General features: G+C 44.2%; 1 protein-coding gene across 1 annotated transcript in view; it reads left to right on the top strand.

Annotated features, from left to right (window-relative positions):
- The first annotated feature begins 14,643 nt into the window (after positions 1-14,643).
- The window catches only part of NUP210 (nucleoporin 210), a 50,043-nt gene continuing 45,888 nt past the window's right edge, over positions 14,644-18,798 (top strand). The window contains exon 1 of the mRNA XM_005495377.4: positions 14,644-14,900. Coding sequence (XP_005495434.2) covers positions 14,749-14,900 — 152 coding nt within the window. The 5' untranslated portion in view covers positions 14,644-14,748. The remainder of the gene's footprint in view (positions 14,901-18,798) is intronic.

Raw genomic sequence — 18,798 nt, 5'->3', positions numbered from 1 at the left:
GGGAGGAAACAACTTTCACTTATAAGGGAAACCAAGGGGAGAAGCAATTACATATCGGCAACTATGAATAGCAGTTGCTATAGCAACTTAGCTGACAGGCTAGCAGTGGCGGGAAGAACTGGGGGAACGAAACCATTTTACACATAATAGGGGAGAACAATACATAAATTGGGGGAATAACACAAGAAACTTAGCAACACACTACCACAGTGTTCCAAGGTCCAGGTGTTATGTGAGTTGAAATGTCTGAGTTTTTCAGGTAACTAAGCAGTGCCAGCTCAGGTCCAAGCCCCAGTCCTTTCCTATCCAGAAGGAGATTTGGTGTGTTCCAGCAACAGCAGGCTCAACATCTCGTGCTGGTACAGACACCAGAGGTTTTTGCTTTACAAAATAAAACAAGCAAAACCAAGCAGTGAGGAGTGAAATCACTGAGCCAACGCCCTGGGCTGTTCTCACAGCCCGGGCTTGGCTGTCCCTGAGCCGCCGGCCCGGAGGGCTCCGCGGCAGATCCTGTGCTCCTGAAAGTGCCCATGTTGGACACTGCAGGGTCTGCTCAGGGCAGAGGCTTCCCCTTCGGAGCTGCAGAGCGCCGAGAACGCCCTCGCAAGAAGTTTTTCCCTCAGCAGCTGGAAGCGAACCCAGCCACGAGGCGCTGCCTCGGCACTGCCGCTGCTCGGGGCGGACGCGGAGCTCTTCCCTCAGAGCTGCGCTGCTTCGCCTCAGCTCGGGGAACAATCACCGCTGCAGTTTCTAACTAAGTCCAGGCTTTATCTCTGATGTGCTTCGGCACGAGTGTGTGTTTTGTCCTAGAACAGTTGTCTTGTAAATCACCAGTGCTCGGGGCAGCGCCATCAGCGCCGCTGAGGGGAGGCGGCTCGGGACAGCAGCTCGGTCAAGGCCGGACAGTGGGGGCTGTACAGAGCCTTCCCCCACCTCCTTCTTACTTCTAATTTCTCATTAAAATGTTCTAGTACGGCACAGGGAAACACTGAAATGTCCTACTGAGTACTTTCGGGGTTTTTTTAATCTACCAGACTTGGAGTGTGGCAAACGGGAATGAGGAGTCATTTCAAAGGCTCAGATGTTATCAGCAATTGGTGTCCGTGAAATTTAAGGATGAAGAGGAAATTCCATCTTTAAATGAAAATGCTTCAAATTCTGGGCAAGTTGTGTTATTTCTGTCGAGGGAGGGGATTGATCCCTGAGGGGGCAGGAGATGTCACCTCTCACAAAGGCACTGCTGGGAAAAAACCTCAGAAACGGAGTACTAGTTAGAATTGGAGAGTGCTATTGCCATTGCTGAAATGCTTCTCTCTCTAATCATTAAAGTCAGCCCCAGGCCTGCTGTGAGTCTCTGAGGCAGAACTAAGGAAGGACAATCTCAGCCCTTCTCTGCTTTTTGGTCAAGTGGCTCAGATCTCTCTCCTGGTTCCTGTACCTGATCACACTTGCCAGGAGGATGCTCACCAATGGCAGCAGAGTGCTGAGGAAAATGGGACCATTAGTTAGAACTAGAAGTTAGAACTGTACATTCCCTCGTCTTTTCACTGTGAGCTGATGCAGGGGGTAAGGGGGGAAAGTGGTGTCTTCCCTGAGCACAACCAGTTTTGTTGCCAGAGGCTGCAGGCAGAGCAGGGAGTGCATAATCTTAGTATTTTCTCCTCCACTGTTGAAAGGGGATGGATTGAATAGCTGACTTTCCCTCCTCACTGAGCTCTAAAATCAGCACAGGCTCCATTATCCACTGGTGCATTTAGTAGTATTAACATCATTACTCCTACAACTATGACCACTGCCCAGGGTGAAACCCTGCAGGCAAGAGTTTGGAAAGCTGTGTTTACACTGAACCATCTTACTATTCCTCCCTCATGTACCATATCTGTTATTCTAATGCATTTTTTGTTACAGTCACCGGTACCCCTGGCCCTGCTTCAGTCCTTGTTTGCAATTTGCCAACAGGAGCCTGGGAGGGCCCATGGGATCTTGTTACCTGGGAATGTGGATATTCTTGTGTCTCCACAAATTCCAGGAGTTTGGTGAATGCCTGCTTCTTCTGTTTGACCTGTGCTGGATAACATCCCTCAGAGCCACAGACCTTGCTGTGGCTCACCTGGCTCCCTGGAATAGCAAGAATGTCTGGGTGAGCCCATTGCATGCACTAAACCAAACCAACTAAACTAAAACAAAGGGGCACCAGAAACTGAAATATCACACCTGGCCAAAATATTATACCCAGCAGTTCAATTTATCAAAATCACATGGCTAGGTGTCAGCAGTTAGGTAGAGATCAAAGCAAGCCAGCATAGGGCTTGGCAAAATCCAGAGCACTGCATAAGGATCTGGTTTTGCTTAGTAGAGACTGTGCATGGCCAGGAATCCCCAGTAGAACTGTAGGGGGGCCTCGCACCATTGGTTAGGTGTGACAACACCCAATACAGCACCCATTATAAACCACACTGCACAGCACAGATTGCAGCAAGCATTGAACACACCATCAGTAGATTGCCACCATGACATATATTTATACAGTGTGAGGGAACACATAACTGCTAGCTTGACTCTGCACTGGCCAGTAATGTAGATAGCATTTGCCACACTGCTTCACAAAACCACGCAGCTATTGTTTTTTGTTATTATCCCATGGGCATGTGTTGTCATTATAGTGCAAGAGCTTCTATTGTTATTACATTGCAAGGGTTCTATATTGCTAGAGCTTTGTACCTCCTTGATGTTTCCTGCAAGCAGCTCCTCTAGGCACTGACTCTTCCTTGTCCTCACAGCAGCCAACTGACTCCAGTTCCCACCAATCCACTCTTCTATAACACTGTTCTTATTGGCTACAGGTGTGGCCTGTTAGCATCAGGCCTGCTCCTGATCTTTAGTAATTGGTTCAGCTGCAAAGCTGCAACTCTTTAGGGGATAAGATTATATTCTCTACCACCTTCATTTACCCATACTGTATCCCCCTACAGGCATGTGTGAAGATTTCAATGGTATGTGCTGTACGAATTTAAAAGTTGAGTTACAATCAAGTCACAAATGCATTAAGGAATTAATGGAAACTACTTAGGAGATGCTTGTACTGTGTTTGCTGTTTTGTCTGCAAAGGGCCCTGCAGAAGACGGTAAACACAGCATTTGTGGTTGAAAAGCAAAAAAGGGGAACTGTAGGAGAACAGGAATGGGGCTGTAGGCAGCCTCGGCCTTGATGAGTTACAGCTGTGTCCTTGAACAAGACATGTAAACAGCTTTGAGGGAGAAGAAGCGTGGAATGCCGATGTGTGTTGACGTTTACACCAAGAAAAAGAAATTTATGACCAGTTAGAAAAGAGTAGAAGGTGCGTGCATGTCGTTTGTTAGCCAATTATAATGCAAAAACGCACGTGTTATGCGTGTAATATAAAGTATAAAAAGTTGTACTGTGGGATAATAAATGCTGATGCTTGCCACCATCTTCAGTGTCAGTCTTTTGTCCACCGTCACACTACAACTTTTCTGGCTTGCAGAAATGTCGAGATCTGTTCACTAGTGGGAGGTCTTGGATGGGTGGATGTGACAGAAAAAGAAGTTAATTATTCTTCAACAGACCATGGTTTGAATTACATGCAGTAGATAATGTTTCAGGGCACAACCTTGAATAATGAGGAGAAGACAAACTGTGTTTTCTAGCAGCCTATTTCTGGCAAGCTGTTATTGGTTTATTTGAATATTTGCATGACTGAACAGTCACTTTTGGTGGAAAAGAAAACAATTAAAATAGTGTTCTGGGTTTTTTGTTCTGAACAGATTTATAAGAAGATAAAATCCAGTATTTCCCTCTTCACAGCGTCAAATTAACCCAAATTGGAAGCCACCTTCACATAATCCCATCTGAACACTTGCAGTATGCTTCATTTGTTTAAATTGCCAAGACAACCAAGCCTTTGGGGAGGCACCTTCTTCACAGTTTCAATGCATTTCAGCTGAAGGCCAGAGGCACGACATCAGTCATCACAGATTACTTTTATTCCACTGCAAGAGCTCCATTCATTTGGTGTGATGCCAGCATCCTCCCGAGAGTTCCACCAAACCTCCCTGCACGCTTTGGATTTGAGATGAACTAACAGATACCTGAGGTTACAGATCATTAGGAACAGACTCCCTAGCAAATACCTCACTCCAGAAATGGAGGATTGTGAGTTACCCTGGCTGGGTTTGAAAGCAGCTGCGGGTAACATTGACAGGGATTGTTGCTGTCTCCTGGCAGTGCAATACACTTTGGGTTTCACTGTCCTTGCTCTTTGCCTCTTCCTGGAGTGCTGGGGCAGAGCTGACTGCAGGGATGCAGGGACAGGGACTCTTTGGCCCTGGCAGCACACACTGATTTCACCTCTCCACAGGCAGGATTCATTCAGGACACTATTTCCAAAATGCCAACCCTTTACTGTTTAAAATACAAGCTTAGGCAGGCTGATGTGAACGCCAGGCCATGCATCTACTTCAGATACAATACACTCATCTTACAAATCTGGATGAATTTACAGCAAAAGATGCAATTTAACTATGAGGATTTGGAGGGCATGCAGTGTCCAAGGATAAGGACATGCATAAATGTGCTGAGGAGCAGAGCACCTGTAATTGGAAAGATGCATTTGAAAAAGAATTTAGAAAGTTAATAAAATTTTCAGATCCTTACAGATGCTCTTTGCACTGAAGGAGTATCTTATGCTCACCAAATTGGTTTTTAATTAAAATATGTCCTTTATAAGAAGAGCTAGGGTTTAAAAAAGAGCATAGTTAAGTGACTGAGATACTGCTTCACATTTGAATTCTGAAGCAAATATGGTTTCTTGCAAATACTGTTCTTGCACACAGTCCTGCAGTATAACTCATCTGTTTTGTTCACTGCATGAGGAAAATCAGGCATAAGCTGGAAGAAAAAACCCTTTATGGAGTTTGCAGCATAATTTTTTTTTAGTGGAATAGAATTACAGTACCTAAAGCCAAGCAGGTGCAACATCTGGTCTGAAAGAGAACTCCAGAAAGGTCAAACAGAATGTGTTCTGAGTCTACAAAAAACTACTACATCTTATTGCAAAGCTCTAGAATGGATATTGTAGCATGGAGTTTTTTCCTTGTTTGTTTCCTTGCTTGTTTGGTTTTTAATTTGGTGTTTAAATTTAAACAACAGGGCTATTCATTATTTATACAGAAAAATCTCATTTGTCTTCTGCTTTTCACCAATGCTTTTCAATTTAGAAAGGGTCACTTGATTGTAATTAAACCAAATGTTAGTGAATAATTCAGTACCTTTTTTTCTTCACCCCATCCTATTCATTAGTTAGAGCCAAAAGGCTGCAACTTTCAAATAAAAACAAATCTTTAGTCAATAATTAGTAATAATTAAAGACCCAAAGTTGTTATAGGAGCTAGTTAGGAACAAAGAAGATTCTGTTTGTGAAATGAGAACTAATAAGGAAAAAATTAATTTCTCATCAACTTAAATATTTTTAAAAATGTAAGCTTTCATTCTCTGTACTCCTGGGAATCTCTTTGTAATTTCATTTGATAAACACAGAGCTAAAATTGGCATCCTTGTAATTAATTTACACTATTACATAAAAACATGGGGAGAATAATTCACAGAGAGAAACTGCATGGTGCAGCTGCTGTAAAGCTTTTTTCCTCTTTCTATGAATTATATCAGATATGTAGTTACATAAATCAGAATGGCACTTTGGGGGCTCTTACAGTCTGAGGTGCTTAAAAGATTTACAAATTTTAAGTAGAACTCAGTGATTGTAAAATTAGACAATATTGGGCTATATGGAGAATCTTCTGTATTTTTTCCTGTGTTTCACACAACTTTTCACAAACCTCTAACATGAGAAAAAAAATTAACATTCTAAACTAACAGTAAACTGAAATGAGGAAAAGAAAATTACAAATGGCATGAAAATCTGCTGACTAACACTGTTCTGCCACTTTGGGTGTGGGTCACGATCAGAACTGTAAAGAACTGTTTGGCACTTCCACTGGAGGAAACGTTCAAATTGCAGTTTTCTGCTGGAGCAGAGTTCATCTGACAAAAATCTTTGGTCCTGTAGGATTCCTGTGCTTCCAGTGTAACTGAGCCTGGCTCCAGGTGCAGCATGGGGGGGATGCTCATGATCTTCTAAGGGGATCCTCCTGTCTCTTCACCTCCTTAGCAGTGCTATGCAGAGAACTGATCTAAGAAGGTGACAATTTACTCAAAAGGACCCACAACCAACGAGAAAGGCCAGTGGGAGAGAAAGGAGAACACAAATATGTTCCCAGGATCCCAAGAGGAAACATTTCTAAATATGTTTATTTAAATAATATAAATAATATATTATAATTTATATAAATTATAATTTATATATAAAAATTATATATAATTTATATAATTTATATAAATTATAATTTATATATATAAATTATAATATAATATAATTATAATAATATAAATAATAATATAAATAATATTAATATTATATTATAAATAATATAATAATATAATATAAATAATATTATTATTAACATAATAATATGTTAAATAATTTTATTTCTCCTCACCAGCCAACAGCTTGGTGGTGCCAAGCTGTTGGCTGGTGAGGAGAAATAAAAAAGCAGATGGATGTCGATGTGCTCAGGGAGATCACACTGGAGTAAAAGCAGACTGGTGACACTTTGTGGGGGGCAGCAGCTCTTCTCTGGGTGAGAACAATCACCCCAGTTTCACTGCATGACCTCATCTCCAGAATGGAAAGCAAAGGGAGGCAAATGACCTTCACAGGTTCCACACAAGCCACCATGAGCTCTGACAATGGAAGAACATGAGTTCTTCGAACTGTTGGAGGCAGGGCCCTCTCCTGTGATAGATCCCAGGTGAGTGGGAATGACCCCGGCTTATTGTGAAGTTCAAAGGAAAACAGGAACAAATGTTTTCCCACTGCATTTTGGGTCTTTTCTAGGCTATTTCTTTTTGCATTCCACCACCCTATTTAGCTTTTGAACGCTGCTGGGCATTGAGAAGAGTCTATAATTGTGCTGGGTGTTCTTTTTCCCTTAGCAGTTAGTGAGAAGTTAGAACAGGGCCCTGGGTACAGGCAGTTCAGATTTGCCAATCTCCCGTGCTCTCCCCTGCATTTGTCAATGTCTGAGTTCCACCAACTATTATGCTGCCAATTTGCCTGGTTCTGTTCCCATGAAGTTCATCACAGCCTTCTCTTAGGAAGATAAATAATTTTGTTATCTGCAAATCCTGCTGACCTCATTTTTCTGTTCTACACTTCATTTCTGCCTTTCTGGATAATGAATGAGTGTATTAAATGCTAACTACAGTCCAGCTCCTTGGGATATACTAACATTAACCTCCTACTGAATTGAAAACTGACAGCCTAATGAATTACAACTCTTTGCATGAGAACAACAGTGTTGACATAGGGAAAATCAGGATGACTTGTGTTTTACTCCTAAGCTGAAGAAAGAAACAAACCAAAACCCCTCCCAAAACTTTGCAAGTGCAAGTACCTGCGATTTGCACTGAATTCAATTATGGGCCTTGGGAAAAAAAAAAAAAAAACAGCTACGTGAGGAAAAACCAAATTTAATTAAAAAAGGGGGGAAACAACCTCTGTATTCCTGTTTCCTTTGCTGTTTATGGAATCATTGAGCTATAAAACAGTACCTTAAGCATTTTCCCCCCATGAAACTGCTAAAAGTGCTTTGGCTAGAATATCCTTGGAACATCAAAGCTTGTTTAGGTATTTGATCCAGAAGGGACAAGGTAAGCATTTATAGCTAATCAAGCCTGAAGCCAAAGATGAACAAGATGAACCAAAGTGATGACTACTGTAGCTTTCATCATGCTGGCAGGACATGCTGCCTTGTCAAAGTCATTTAGATTTTTCTGGATATCAGAAAAATTCCTGCATTTCTCTAACCCTTTGGTATAGTAATTATTGGATATTTCTGAAAGCAAAAAATATATTTGGAACAAACATCACCAAGCCACATAAAAAAAGAGCAGTTTCTTAGTGTTCTGCCACTGTTATAAAAATTAATATATTAAAACTTGGATGTGTTATAAACTTCAGCAGAAGGTCTAGAGTTATTCCTGGAACTACAATACTTCAGCATCTAAAAGGTATGTAATTTATACAGCAGCTTAAAAAACTCTAATTAGTGTCTTCCAAGTAAAAATCATCTTGTTTGAATTTTGTCCCAAAGAAGAGGTAGAAGAATACAAAAAATGTTAATGAATATTCCCATGCTTTTGAAGTGAACCTCCTTTATGCATGAACATTTTGAGGGATCAAATTTTCTTAGCATTTAGAAGAAGTGTGCTACTTCACAGGAAGTGTGCAGGTGTAATAATGCATTTAATTAAAAATTTATTAAACTAAACCTGTGTTACTAAACTAATAGGCCTTTCCATGGGAAACCATAAAGTTCTTTGGGAAATGTGCCATGTTTTACTAAAGTTTTCAATAAGTTCTATCTAAGCAGATTCCTTTACTCAGGTTAGAAGAGCTTACGGAATGCCTGACCTTTAAAATCACTGTCCTGTGCCTCACTATCTGCAATGCATTTGTCTCAGGGACATTCTGTTTAACCTTTTTATTTGCTACAAATCTGCAGTTGCAAATTCACATCGAAGACAACTTTTTTGCTCCATAAATTAATCCAATTTTTCAATGTTGAATATTTCATTCCCCACAGTAACTTGACTGTTAGCTGGCTTACCCGGAAAAGTGATCCTGAAAGGATTTTAGGAGACAAAATGGAAATCTGGGCACCTGAGTGCAGAGTGCACATGATGTGTTATATTCTGTGGTGTATTGCAGCTCCTCCTGCTTTTTCACTGACATTCTACTGCAGGAAGTGATGCCTCCTTTGAAGGACTCACTGTGCATGTAGCAGAATTTAGGTTTCTTCAAGGTTGGCAGAAGGAGTTGAATTTTTAGTACTTATGTATATATTAAAATGAAAAAAAAAATTTAAATGAAGAAATGCAATTTTACAGTTGAAATGGACACTTTCTAGTGTCTCTGTAAATGGAGAAGTCCGAGATCCTTGTTATTCAGGAACAGAACCCTCACGATCACTGCCAGTGGTGAGATAAATGAGATCAGAAGACTTCTACATGAAGAGAATGGGAAAAATAGGAAAGAGGATGGGATTTTATACTTTGTCCCATGTTGGTGTTTAATGCATAACAAATAGCAAACCAAGAAGAGTGTTAATGTTTAAAACAGATTTAGAATTATTGTACTGGAGACTGGAGTGCCTACTTAAGATTTGTGAGGTGTACATAGCATAATTTGCAACCAAGTAACCTTGAAAAAACCAAATTCACTTTTGTTAGTACTATTAACTAAGTCATTAAACATATTCACATGCCTGCTCATAAATTGTATTCATTGTTTTCAAGATTTAAGACTTCTGTGTTCTGCTAAATTTCCCTGATGTATTTAAAGCAGAAACAAAGGTTGGGGATTTTGTTTGTTACTTTCCTCATCTTGTGAATTCTCCTCACTCCTGCATTCATTGAGTTGTTGGGTGAATAGCTCATTAATGTGATTTCTATCTGTGTACAAAGGCACAGGGCAGAAGCACTGTTATGTAACAGCTTGAAAAGACACCTATAAATAACCTCCTTTAATAACCATAAATTTACATTAGAAAGGTAGATAAACTCTGAAGTGAAAACTGTTTATTTTTATCTGATGCTGCTATTTCATAATCTCAATGTTATCAGACTCATCCTGCATAAATTAGCGAGGTCTTGGGGTTTTATACCATCTGGGAAAGTCTTGCATATCGAATGGATTTATCCCATAGGAACAGGGATCTAAAGAGCTGCATTTCTCTGTGGGGACTCAGCTGTACCTGGCACACACTGGAAAACTCTCAGCAGCATCCCTGGCAGATGAGGCTGTGCAAAGAATGGCAGGCTTGGCTCTTATTTTACCCATTTTCTAAACACAAGTGCTCTTGTCTCAATAACCTGAACTAACTCAACCTCGATCAATTTTAAATATTCCTTCCTTGACATCAGTAACTGCTTGCCTTAATTTTGGACATTTTCTGAATTTATGCCTTCCTTTGGCCTAACACCTTGGAAGGAAGGAAAATTCTGGCAGGATAATAAAAATGTTCAGTTTTATATTGCTGTCAGTCCATCATTATCCCTGTAGAAAGCAGCAGTAAGGCTGAGAGGATATTCTCATAAAACTTTCCATATGAAGGTGTATGAAGATACAAAAGTCTAATACAGTAAATTGAAGATGATTACTGGTGGAGAAAGTTATAAAGAAATAACTGGAAAAGGACACTTTCTGTACTCTGTAAGTCTCCAATACCCATTGTGAGGTAATGCAGTGTTCTGCCGCCTCTTACAGCTCAATTTCTGCAGGCAGCAGGAGCAGCTGAGCAGAGACCGGACCCCAAACGTGCCCCTGGGGTGGGATCCACACCGGGCTGGACGGGGCTGGGGGCAGCCTGGGATAGAGGGAGGTGTCCCAGCCCATGGCAGGGTGGGGTGGGATGGGAAGGGATGGGATGGGATGGGATGGGATGGGATGGGATGGGATGGGATGGGATGGGATGGGAGAGGTGGGAGAGGTGGGATGGGATGGGATGGGATGGGATGGGAAGGGATGGGATGGGATGGGATGGGATGGGATGGGATGGGATGGGATGGGATGGGATGGGATGGGATGGGATGGGATGGGAGAGGTGGGAGAGGTGGGATGGGATGGGATGGGATGGGATGGGATGGGATGGGATGGGATGGGATGGGATGGGATGGGATGGGTTTGAAGGTCCCTCCCAACCCAAACCATTTGGGGATTCCCTGAGCCTTTTGCTGGCGCTAAGGGGCACCAGTTGAAGTGCTGTTCCTCTGCTGTTGCTTTTTAGGTACCTTTTAATCTGTTGGATGCTTTATGTACTTCTTTGACTGAAGTTCCTTTGGTGGAGATACTTTTCAAGGCTCTCCAGCTATGGGGGTGGAACCAGGGAGCGAATTAAGCAGAAAAAAGCCCAGCAGTGACAGCCATTGAGCTGGTCAGTCAGGAAATACATGTACTTGGAGCTCAGTGATGGGTAAGGCAGACAAGGGGAGCAGCAGTCTGCCAGGGAGGAAGGAAGCTGACCATCTTTCCCAGTGATTTTTGCAGCATACTGTTCTGCTCTGCAGTGTAAACACAGACAACATCAATCAAAAAAAGAGGCCCATCACTGTTATTCTGCTCTAAAGTTACTATTCCCAGAACATCTTCTTTGTCAAGTCTATTGACCTGCCCTTTTCATCTCCTCCTCAGCATGGGGTAGGCAACTCCCCGTTCTCTTCCCAACCAGAGCTGCATCCCTACAGGAACAGGCATTTCATTAAATGTATTACTAGTGCTTGTCAGTCATTCTTCAGCCTTTAAATCAAATATTATTTTATTTAAGAGGTTCAGGATTGTGATAATGGAGAATGTTTTTCATCATTCTACTGGGTGAGCCCTGATTCTTTCAGCTTAATGAAACTGCTCTTTACAAGTAAATTGTACCTAATGCATTCAGCTGCTGAAGCTTCACAGAGCTGGCCCTACACTGTTCACACACAAGTACAGAAATACCTACAGGGATTAGGATTGGAGCTGGTTTGAGTCAGCCTCACCCAGTACATAAATAGTTAAAATAACCCTGCACACCTCATTGCCTTACCATTTTGCTGAAGTTTCACCTTCTAAGTTGCATTTATTCAGAATTGGTTTTGTTGTTTGGGTTCTCTTGGGGGGGGGTGTTTTTTGTTTTGAAGATGGGTGTTTAAAATATTTTAAATTACTCAGACATTTAAAAATATTAAATGCCTGAAAATTAAGCCAGGTGTTTCTTGTCCAGATGGTGCTTTATCACTGTGCCATTCAAATACTTCCTTTTCTTGAACAAGGATTTAAAAGTGTTCACTGTCAACATATCACCTAATAATATATTGATACACATTTTTTCTAGCTTTATAAAAATATGTATTTCCCTCAGAAATTGATAGATTTAAAAGATTTGATCAGAGTACATGTCCTTCTGGTTCCTTGGCAGTGTTTTCAGATCTTCAGACCAACCAAGCAAGTCTATAAAATCTTCCAGTAATTCTCTCCCTTTTAGTTTCAGATTCCAGTAGAAACATGGTCAGCACCTGGTGCTTTGTTATTTATTGCATGTATTTTGATTGCCTCTAAAATCTCTTGAAATTCTTCCACAAGAGGCCCAGCTTCTTAGGGAACAACCATTTATTGTTTGCCTATCTCCTTCCTTCAGCAGCTCATTAAAGCACTCCTTCTTATCGCTCTGTAATCGCATTCTTTGTGGCCAAGGCATTTCCATTTGTGTTCTTTATCAGACTTACTCGGGTGTACATTGATATGTCTGTAAAATTACCTCAGATTCCTGCTGTGTGTATCGTGTTCCCAGTCTGCAGCACACCAGGTAACCCCGAGAGGAGGTGTTTGTCCTGGGAGGAGGGATGTGCTGCCTCCTGTGGATCCCACAGCAGCGTGGAAAGGGCAAGCAGAGCAGTGCACCAACGCTGCTAAGTCAGCCCCTGATGTTTTAGTGACTCCTACCCCCGAGGCAGGGGCTCCTCACATTGCACACACTGCACTGCCTGCTCACCCTCCTCTGGCCAAAAGAAATGCATACACAGTGCTGCAATGCATGACTTCCAATTCAAGTGAGTACAAAATTCACTTGGTAATTTTACCATATAATGGAAACTGCAGATGTGCTCATCGATGTCTCCGGCCTTACTCTGCTCTTAAAATTGCTTGGTATGCTCTGAAAGATGTGTTGGATGTTCACTTGCAGTTCTTCACTGTCATGTTTCATCAATAAGCTTTAAGGTCCTAACTGCACCCTGCTGGTCCTTATGAAAATAACTCTAAGAAGTATTTGTTACTGGAAAATTATTGTTCTCACATTGAACACTCATCATCACCACCACTGCTGACGAGAGAAAGGAAATAAGTTCTGAGATTGCACACTCTGCTTTTAAAGCTGGAAGTACTGGGATACAGACATTTCCTCACCTCATTCACAATACAGGATGCAAAGTACTCACTATCTACCTCTTATTTACTCAGTTGTAATTGTACTAACTGTAAACACATCGTACTGTTTAGTCACGGGCGATTTTATCACATTCCTCCCTAATATCCCAGTCTTTACTGAACTTATCTTCCTAACATGCCTACAAAGAAAGGTTACAACTTCATTGAGAGAAAAAGTAAAGAAAATAAACAACCCTCAGTATTTTAGTTGGGGAGCGATTTAAAGTGCAAGGGCTTGATTTGCCAACATCTTTAACATTGCACATCTTTCTAGGCCCAGCTCCTATTGACTTAAATTGCAGCTGCAAAGTTCAGCTCTTCTGGAAATCAGACCACACAATTTCATGATGTGCAATCAGAAAATGAGTAATACACACACAGAAGCTGCAGGGAGAAGTGAACTGTCCAGAAGTACACGTTCCTCTGGGATAGAAAGTGGAACAGCATTGCTGAGGTACTGATAAATAAAACACAAGCTGAATAAATAGTGCAAAAAGTGCTCCTATGTAAAGAGAACATCCTGTATAAGTTTACTTGCTTAGAATAAATGAGAACTGGTTAACTTCAGTAATACCACCTAAATTAGAGCTGGGTAAACACTTAGCTGGTGTCCCTGGGCAGCAGACTGATCTTCTGGGCAGGATTTCATGATCTTTACTCCAAGAAGCTTGCGCTCTTCCTGAAATCCATTTTCCTGATGCATACATGTACCATCCCTCTGTCATAGGTAAAGACAGGGAGATCCTCTACACATGGAGCACCTCTCATACAAAGAAAGGCCAGGACAATTGGATTTGTTTAGCCTGGAGAAGCTTTGGGGTGACTTAATTGTGGCCTTCCAGTACCTTAAGGGACTGACAAAAAAGATGGAAGGAGGCTCTTTGCAAGGGCCTGGGGTGACAGGAAAAGGGAGAATGCCTTCAAACTGAAAGAGAGATGTTTTGAGATAAGGTGTTAAGAAGAAATTCCTCCCTGTGAGGGTGGGCAGGCCCTGGCACAGGTGCCCAGAGCAGCTGTGGCTGCCCCTGGATCCCTGGCAGTGCCCAAGGCCAGGCTGGACAGGGCTGGGAGCAGCCTGGGACAGTGGGAGGTGTCCCTGCCATGGCAGGGGTGGGAGTCGGTGATTTAAGGTCCCTTCCAACCCAAACCATTCTGAGATGCTACGGCAATGAATGAACTGCAGCTTAGCATAGCTGTTAGCACCAGTGTGCCCGGGGAGCATGAAGGCGGCCAGGAAAGCCAAGGGCACCTGGCTTGCTCCAGCACTGGTGTGGCAGCAGGACCAGGCCCGTGACCGTCCCCCTGTGCTGGGCTCGAGTGAAGCCACGCTCTGAATCCTGCATTCAGCTTTGGTACCCCACGACATTAGACACATTGAGGTGCTGGAGCCTGTCCGGGGAAGGGTCTGGAGCGCGATTCCTAGGAGATGCTTGTGGTTAGGCCCGGAGGAAAGGAGGCTTTTCAAAGCACCAGCGCCTCGCTGTTGGCGCCGCTGGAGTTCCCCCAGGGGAGGGCGGTGCGGCCCCGGGGGGCGGAGGGCGGGGGGAGGCCCTGCCCCCGGGCCGCCCTGCCCTGCCCGGCCCGGCCCGGCCCCGCCGCGCCGCTCCCGCCGCACTTTCGCGCCCCGCACGGTCCCGCCGGCGCGCAGCATGGCTCCCCCCGCGCCCGGGGCGCTGCCTCTGCTCCTGCTGCTGCACCTCGCCGCCTCCTCCAAGCTCAACACCCCCAAGGTGCTGCTCCCTTTCACCCGCGGCACCCGCGTCAACTTCACGCTAGAGGCCAGCGAGGGTTGCTACCGATGGTGAGTGCAGGTGCCGCCGCCCTTTGTCCGCTTCTCCCCCCGCCGGCACCTGCGGCGGCTCCTCGGCCCGCGGCGGGGCCTGACGGCACCCGGGGCAGCCGGGCCCTCTCTCACCGCTTTTACCTCGCTGCGGGTGGGTTTGGGCGGCCCAGCAGTGCGGGAGCAGACATGGAGATAATCCCTGAGGAGAAAGGTTGTTTGTTTTGTGCAGTGAGGGTTAAACCCGCTGGAGGGGGGCAGTGTCTGCAGGCCGGGCCCTGAGCAGAAGGTCCCTGCTTGTAAAGGAAGCTTCCCGCCATGGCTCCGTGCCCGACATGTGCCTCACACCCCGTGTGCACACACCCCACGTGTCCACCTGCTTCTCCTCTGTACCCCACACCCCCCAAACGCTCCAGCTTCTGCACGTACCGTGCCCACTCTGCCTCCACACTGCCCATGTGCTCACCCTGCTGCCCTGCACTCCCGCAGTGCCACCTCACAGACACATGGCCACAGTGCCACCCTGCACACACACACGGCCTCAGTGCCACCCCCCCCACACACACACATGGTCACAGTGCCACCCCACACACACACACAGCCTCAGTGCCACCCCACACACACACATACATGGCCTCAGTGCCACCCCACACACACACACAGCCTCAGTGCCACCCCACACACACACATACATGGCCTCAGTGCCGCCCCACACACACACACATGGTCACAGTGCCACCCTGCACACACACACAGCCTCAGTGCCACCCCACACACACACACGGTCACAGTCCCGTGTGTGCGGGGACAGCACCCAGAACTCTGCTGCTGGTGTGGAAATGCCCTTTCTTTTGCTGTAGTCGGTAATGAAGGTCCTGGCAGCCTTGAGTTCAGGGGGTGCACATAAATGAGTCATAGCTAAGTCGGGAGCCTCTCAGTGCTGCTCTAAGTGTAGGTAACAGCACCCTTAAGACTCCACCTGGGACAGTGAAGTCGAGTTTTAAAAGTGAGAGCTTTCCTGGTTTTCTCAGTGTTGAGCACGTGGGATGTACTCCAGGAACTTCTGGCTGGGATCCCCTTCCTGCCTCGCACAGGGAGCAGCACTGGGCAGGGTTGGGCACAGAGGCTGAAGGCAAGTCCCTCAGCATGTGCACATTTAGAAAGCTCACAGTGGTCTTCATGTTGAACAAATGTTGCCTACTCCTTGTCCTTTCTGTGGAGCTCCAGAATGGTAACTTAATCAGTAATGAGCAGGAGGTACCCACCTGAAAAATAAGCAGCAGTCGAGGTACGTTTAGGATGATACTTCCATATGTGCCAGATGGATGCGTGTAGCAGTTTTCAGTTTTGTGTTTGGCAGTTACTGAAATGCATCTTAAAGGGCTGTATTTTCATTCTCTGCATTTCTTTGCTTGGTTGTTGTATATTTCTTGTGTCTGGGCTGGGTACAAACCTTTGGTCTGTTACAATTGATATATTTGAGGGTGCTTATGCAGAAGAGCAGTAATTAATTTCATCCAGAAGTGTCAACAAAATGAAAGTTCCTAGATAAGCTGCTTGTGGTCATGTAATTTAATTTTTAACGGACTGCGTTAGTGAAAATCTCACAACTGTGGGTTTTTTCTCTTTCCTTACTTGAATTTTTGAAGGCTGCTGAGCCTTTAAAAGGGTTTGGTTTGTGAGGTGAAGTACATTGCATAAAGCTGAACCCCAAAACTCATCAAAGCACTGGTAAAATCTGGAAGTACAGACTCCCTTTCCTGTTTGCCAGTGAGCTGTGAGGTAACGCTGGGTTGGCTGCAGCCATTCCTGCACATGCCAGGTGCTATCCCGCTGTCAGAAGCATGGAGATCTTTGCTAATCTCATTCTGAAGTCTGCAGATGAAAAGATGTAAGATTGTTCTCCAGAGAAATGCCAGATTTGACTCACAGTCATATCTCTAATGGAGGTGATTTTTGTGCACTTCAGAGCATGTTCTGTTGGTGCTGTTTGCAGCAATGACTCATATCCCTCATGCAGACAGACCTCAACATCCTTTTCCATCCTCTCCCTCTGCCCTTCAGAGAAGAATTTTGGTTGGGAATTAAGGAAATTACACCTGATTCACCTTGTGTGTGCTGTTATTTTCTGCGGCTTGTAAATGGGCATTTATTCACTTCTGCTTTGCCAGGCCTGGCAGGATGTGGGTTGTGAAACTCAAGGTGTGCTCAGCAAAGCCTCTGGAGGAGGCAGGAGCTGTGTGTGTGTGCCCGAGCAGAGGCTGCAGTTGCATCTGGGGCTCTCTCCCTGCTCCTCCTTGCCCCCCAGGCCTGGAACTGGGGGGGTTCGGCAGAAATGTGTCTGGAGGAGCAGCAGCACAGCCCCTTGCTGGCAGGGTTCCTGTTTCTCTCAAGGAGCTGCTCCTGGACAGGGGCTGTTGAACTGAGCAATTTAGGAAGTACCAAATGCAGTGGTTTGGGATGGAGTGACTCCTCCTCACGTTTGAGAAATGATGGGTGTGTTTGTGTGTGTGAAAGCAAGGATTTGAGTGGAAGTGGTCAGATTCAGGCCCTCTGTGTCTGGAGAGGGGACTGGGGTTTGTAATATGGGAGCTTGTGGGGTTAGAGGTGGCCTGTTCTGGTTGTTCAGCAGCATCTGATAGCAAATGACACCTTTTGAAGGTCTGCATTACTCATCTCAAGCCTTCAGAATTCAAAGGCAAGTGTCCAATTTCCTGAAAGATCAGTCTATAGCATGCTGTGACCTTTTTTCCCCCCCAGTTTCCCTTTCAGCCTTCAAGTTTACCTCTGAAAGTAGGATATTTTCAAAGTGATTGTAGTGGTGTCTGAGAATTCCGCTGATTGAGAGGGAAAAGGTCAAATTCTATCATTCTATCATCATCCCAGCAGACTGGGAGTAGTGGTAAAGTTACAAGCGTGGCTCTGAAGTATTTTGTGATTTTCAAGATGCTCATGCCTTCTGGAGTTTGGGTTGCCTTTATATTAAAATTATTTTTTGGGAAAACTTTGTTTTCAAAGCACACAGTATTTCCATCTGTAAATATTGTACATGGTGTTATTTTCAGGCATAAAATACAGTCTCTGCAGATATATTTAGCATTTATATTGCATCTGTATTTGTCTTTTAACTACCTTAATCCATAAATTACACCTGAAAGAATGAAAGCTTTCAGAAGCAGAATTTTCTCCTTGAAACCTGTCACACCATAATAACATTGTCAGGGAGAGGAGGGGAACACACACACCAAAAACCCATTTTCCCCCAAGGTACTCTCCATGGCTGGGTGTTTGTAGCAGAAATTATCTGCAATGTACAAATATGTTTACATATTTCATTATTTCCATGGAGTGTAGAATTGAGATACATGCTGAGGGCTGCTGGAGTTGAGTTTATTGCCACCTTAATGAAAGGTGTGTGTGTGCTCCTGAAGCCCTCACTGAGGGGTTTGCATTGAGGTAATTGCTGTGGGAGAGGAGCTGGTGGCACAGTGGTGAAGGGAGAGATGCTGTGGGATGCACAAATATCCCAGAGAGCCCAAACCCACTGCACTGTGCTGCTGCTGCAGTGGCTGGCTGGCAAAGCTCATTTTCTAGCTCCTTACCTTGTTGTGTTTGTGTTGTCAATGGATCTTACTGTCCATGTGCTGGCTTGTGTGCTTTTAAAACCCTGTATCAGTAGTGTTGTCATTGAGATCTGTTGCTTTGCTCTAAGACCAATAGTCTCATCCCTGGCAGTCTGGGAGTTATGTTGTTTCCTGGATCACCTGTTTTACCACGGGTCTAAAAAAACCTGACAGACTCTGACTGAAAAATGCTTTGTGTTAACAGTATCTCACAGAGATACTGTTAACTTCCATATTGTGAAGTGACATCTTAAACGTTTGCTATTTCTCACCTGCTCTGCATTTCCCTCTTGCAG

This window comes from Zonotrichia albicollis, chromosome 12, assembly GCF_047830755.1.
Source record: "Zonotrichia albicollis isolate bZonAlb1 chromosome 12, bZonAlb1.hap1, whole genome shotgun sequence".
Lineage (NCBI taxonomy): Eukaryota > Metazoa > Chordata > Aves > Passeriformes > Passerellidae > Zonotrichia > Zonotrichia albicollis.
Note: the sequence above shows the minus strand (reverse complement) of the source record. Positions and strands in the feature narration are given on the sequence as shown.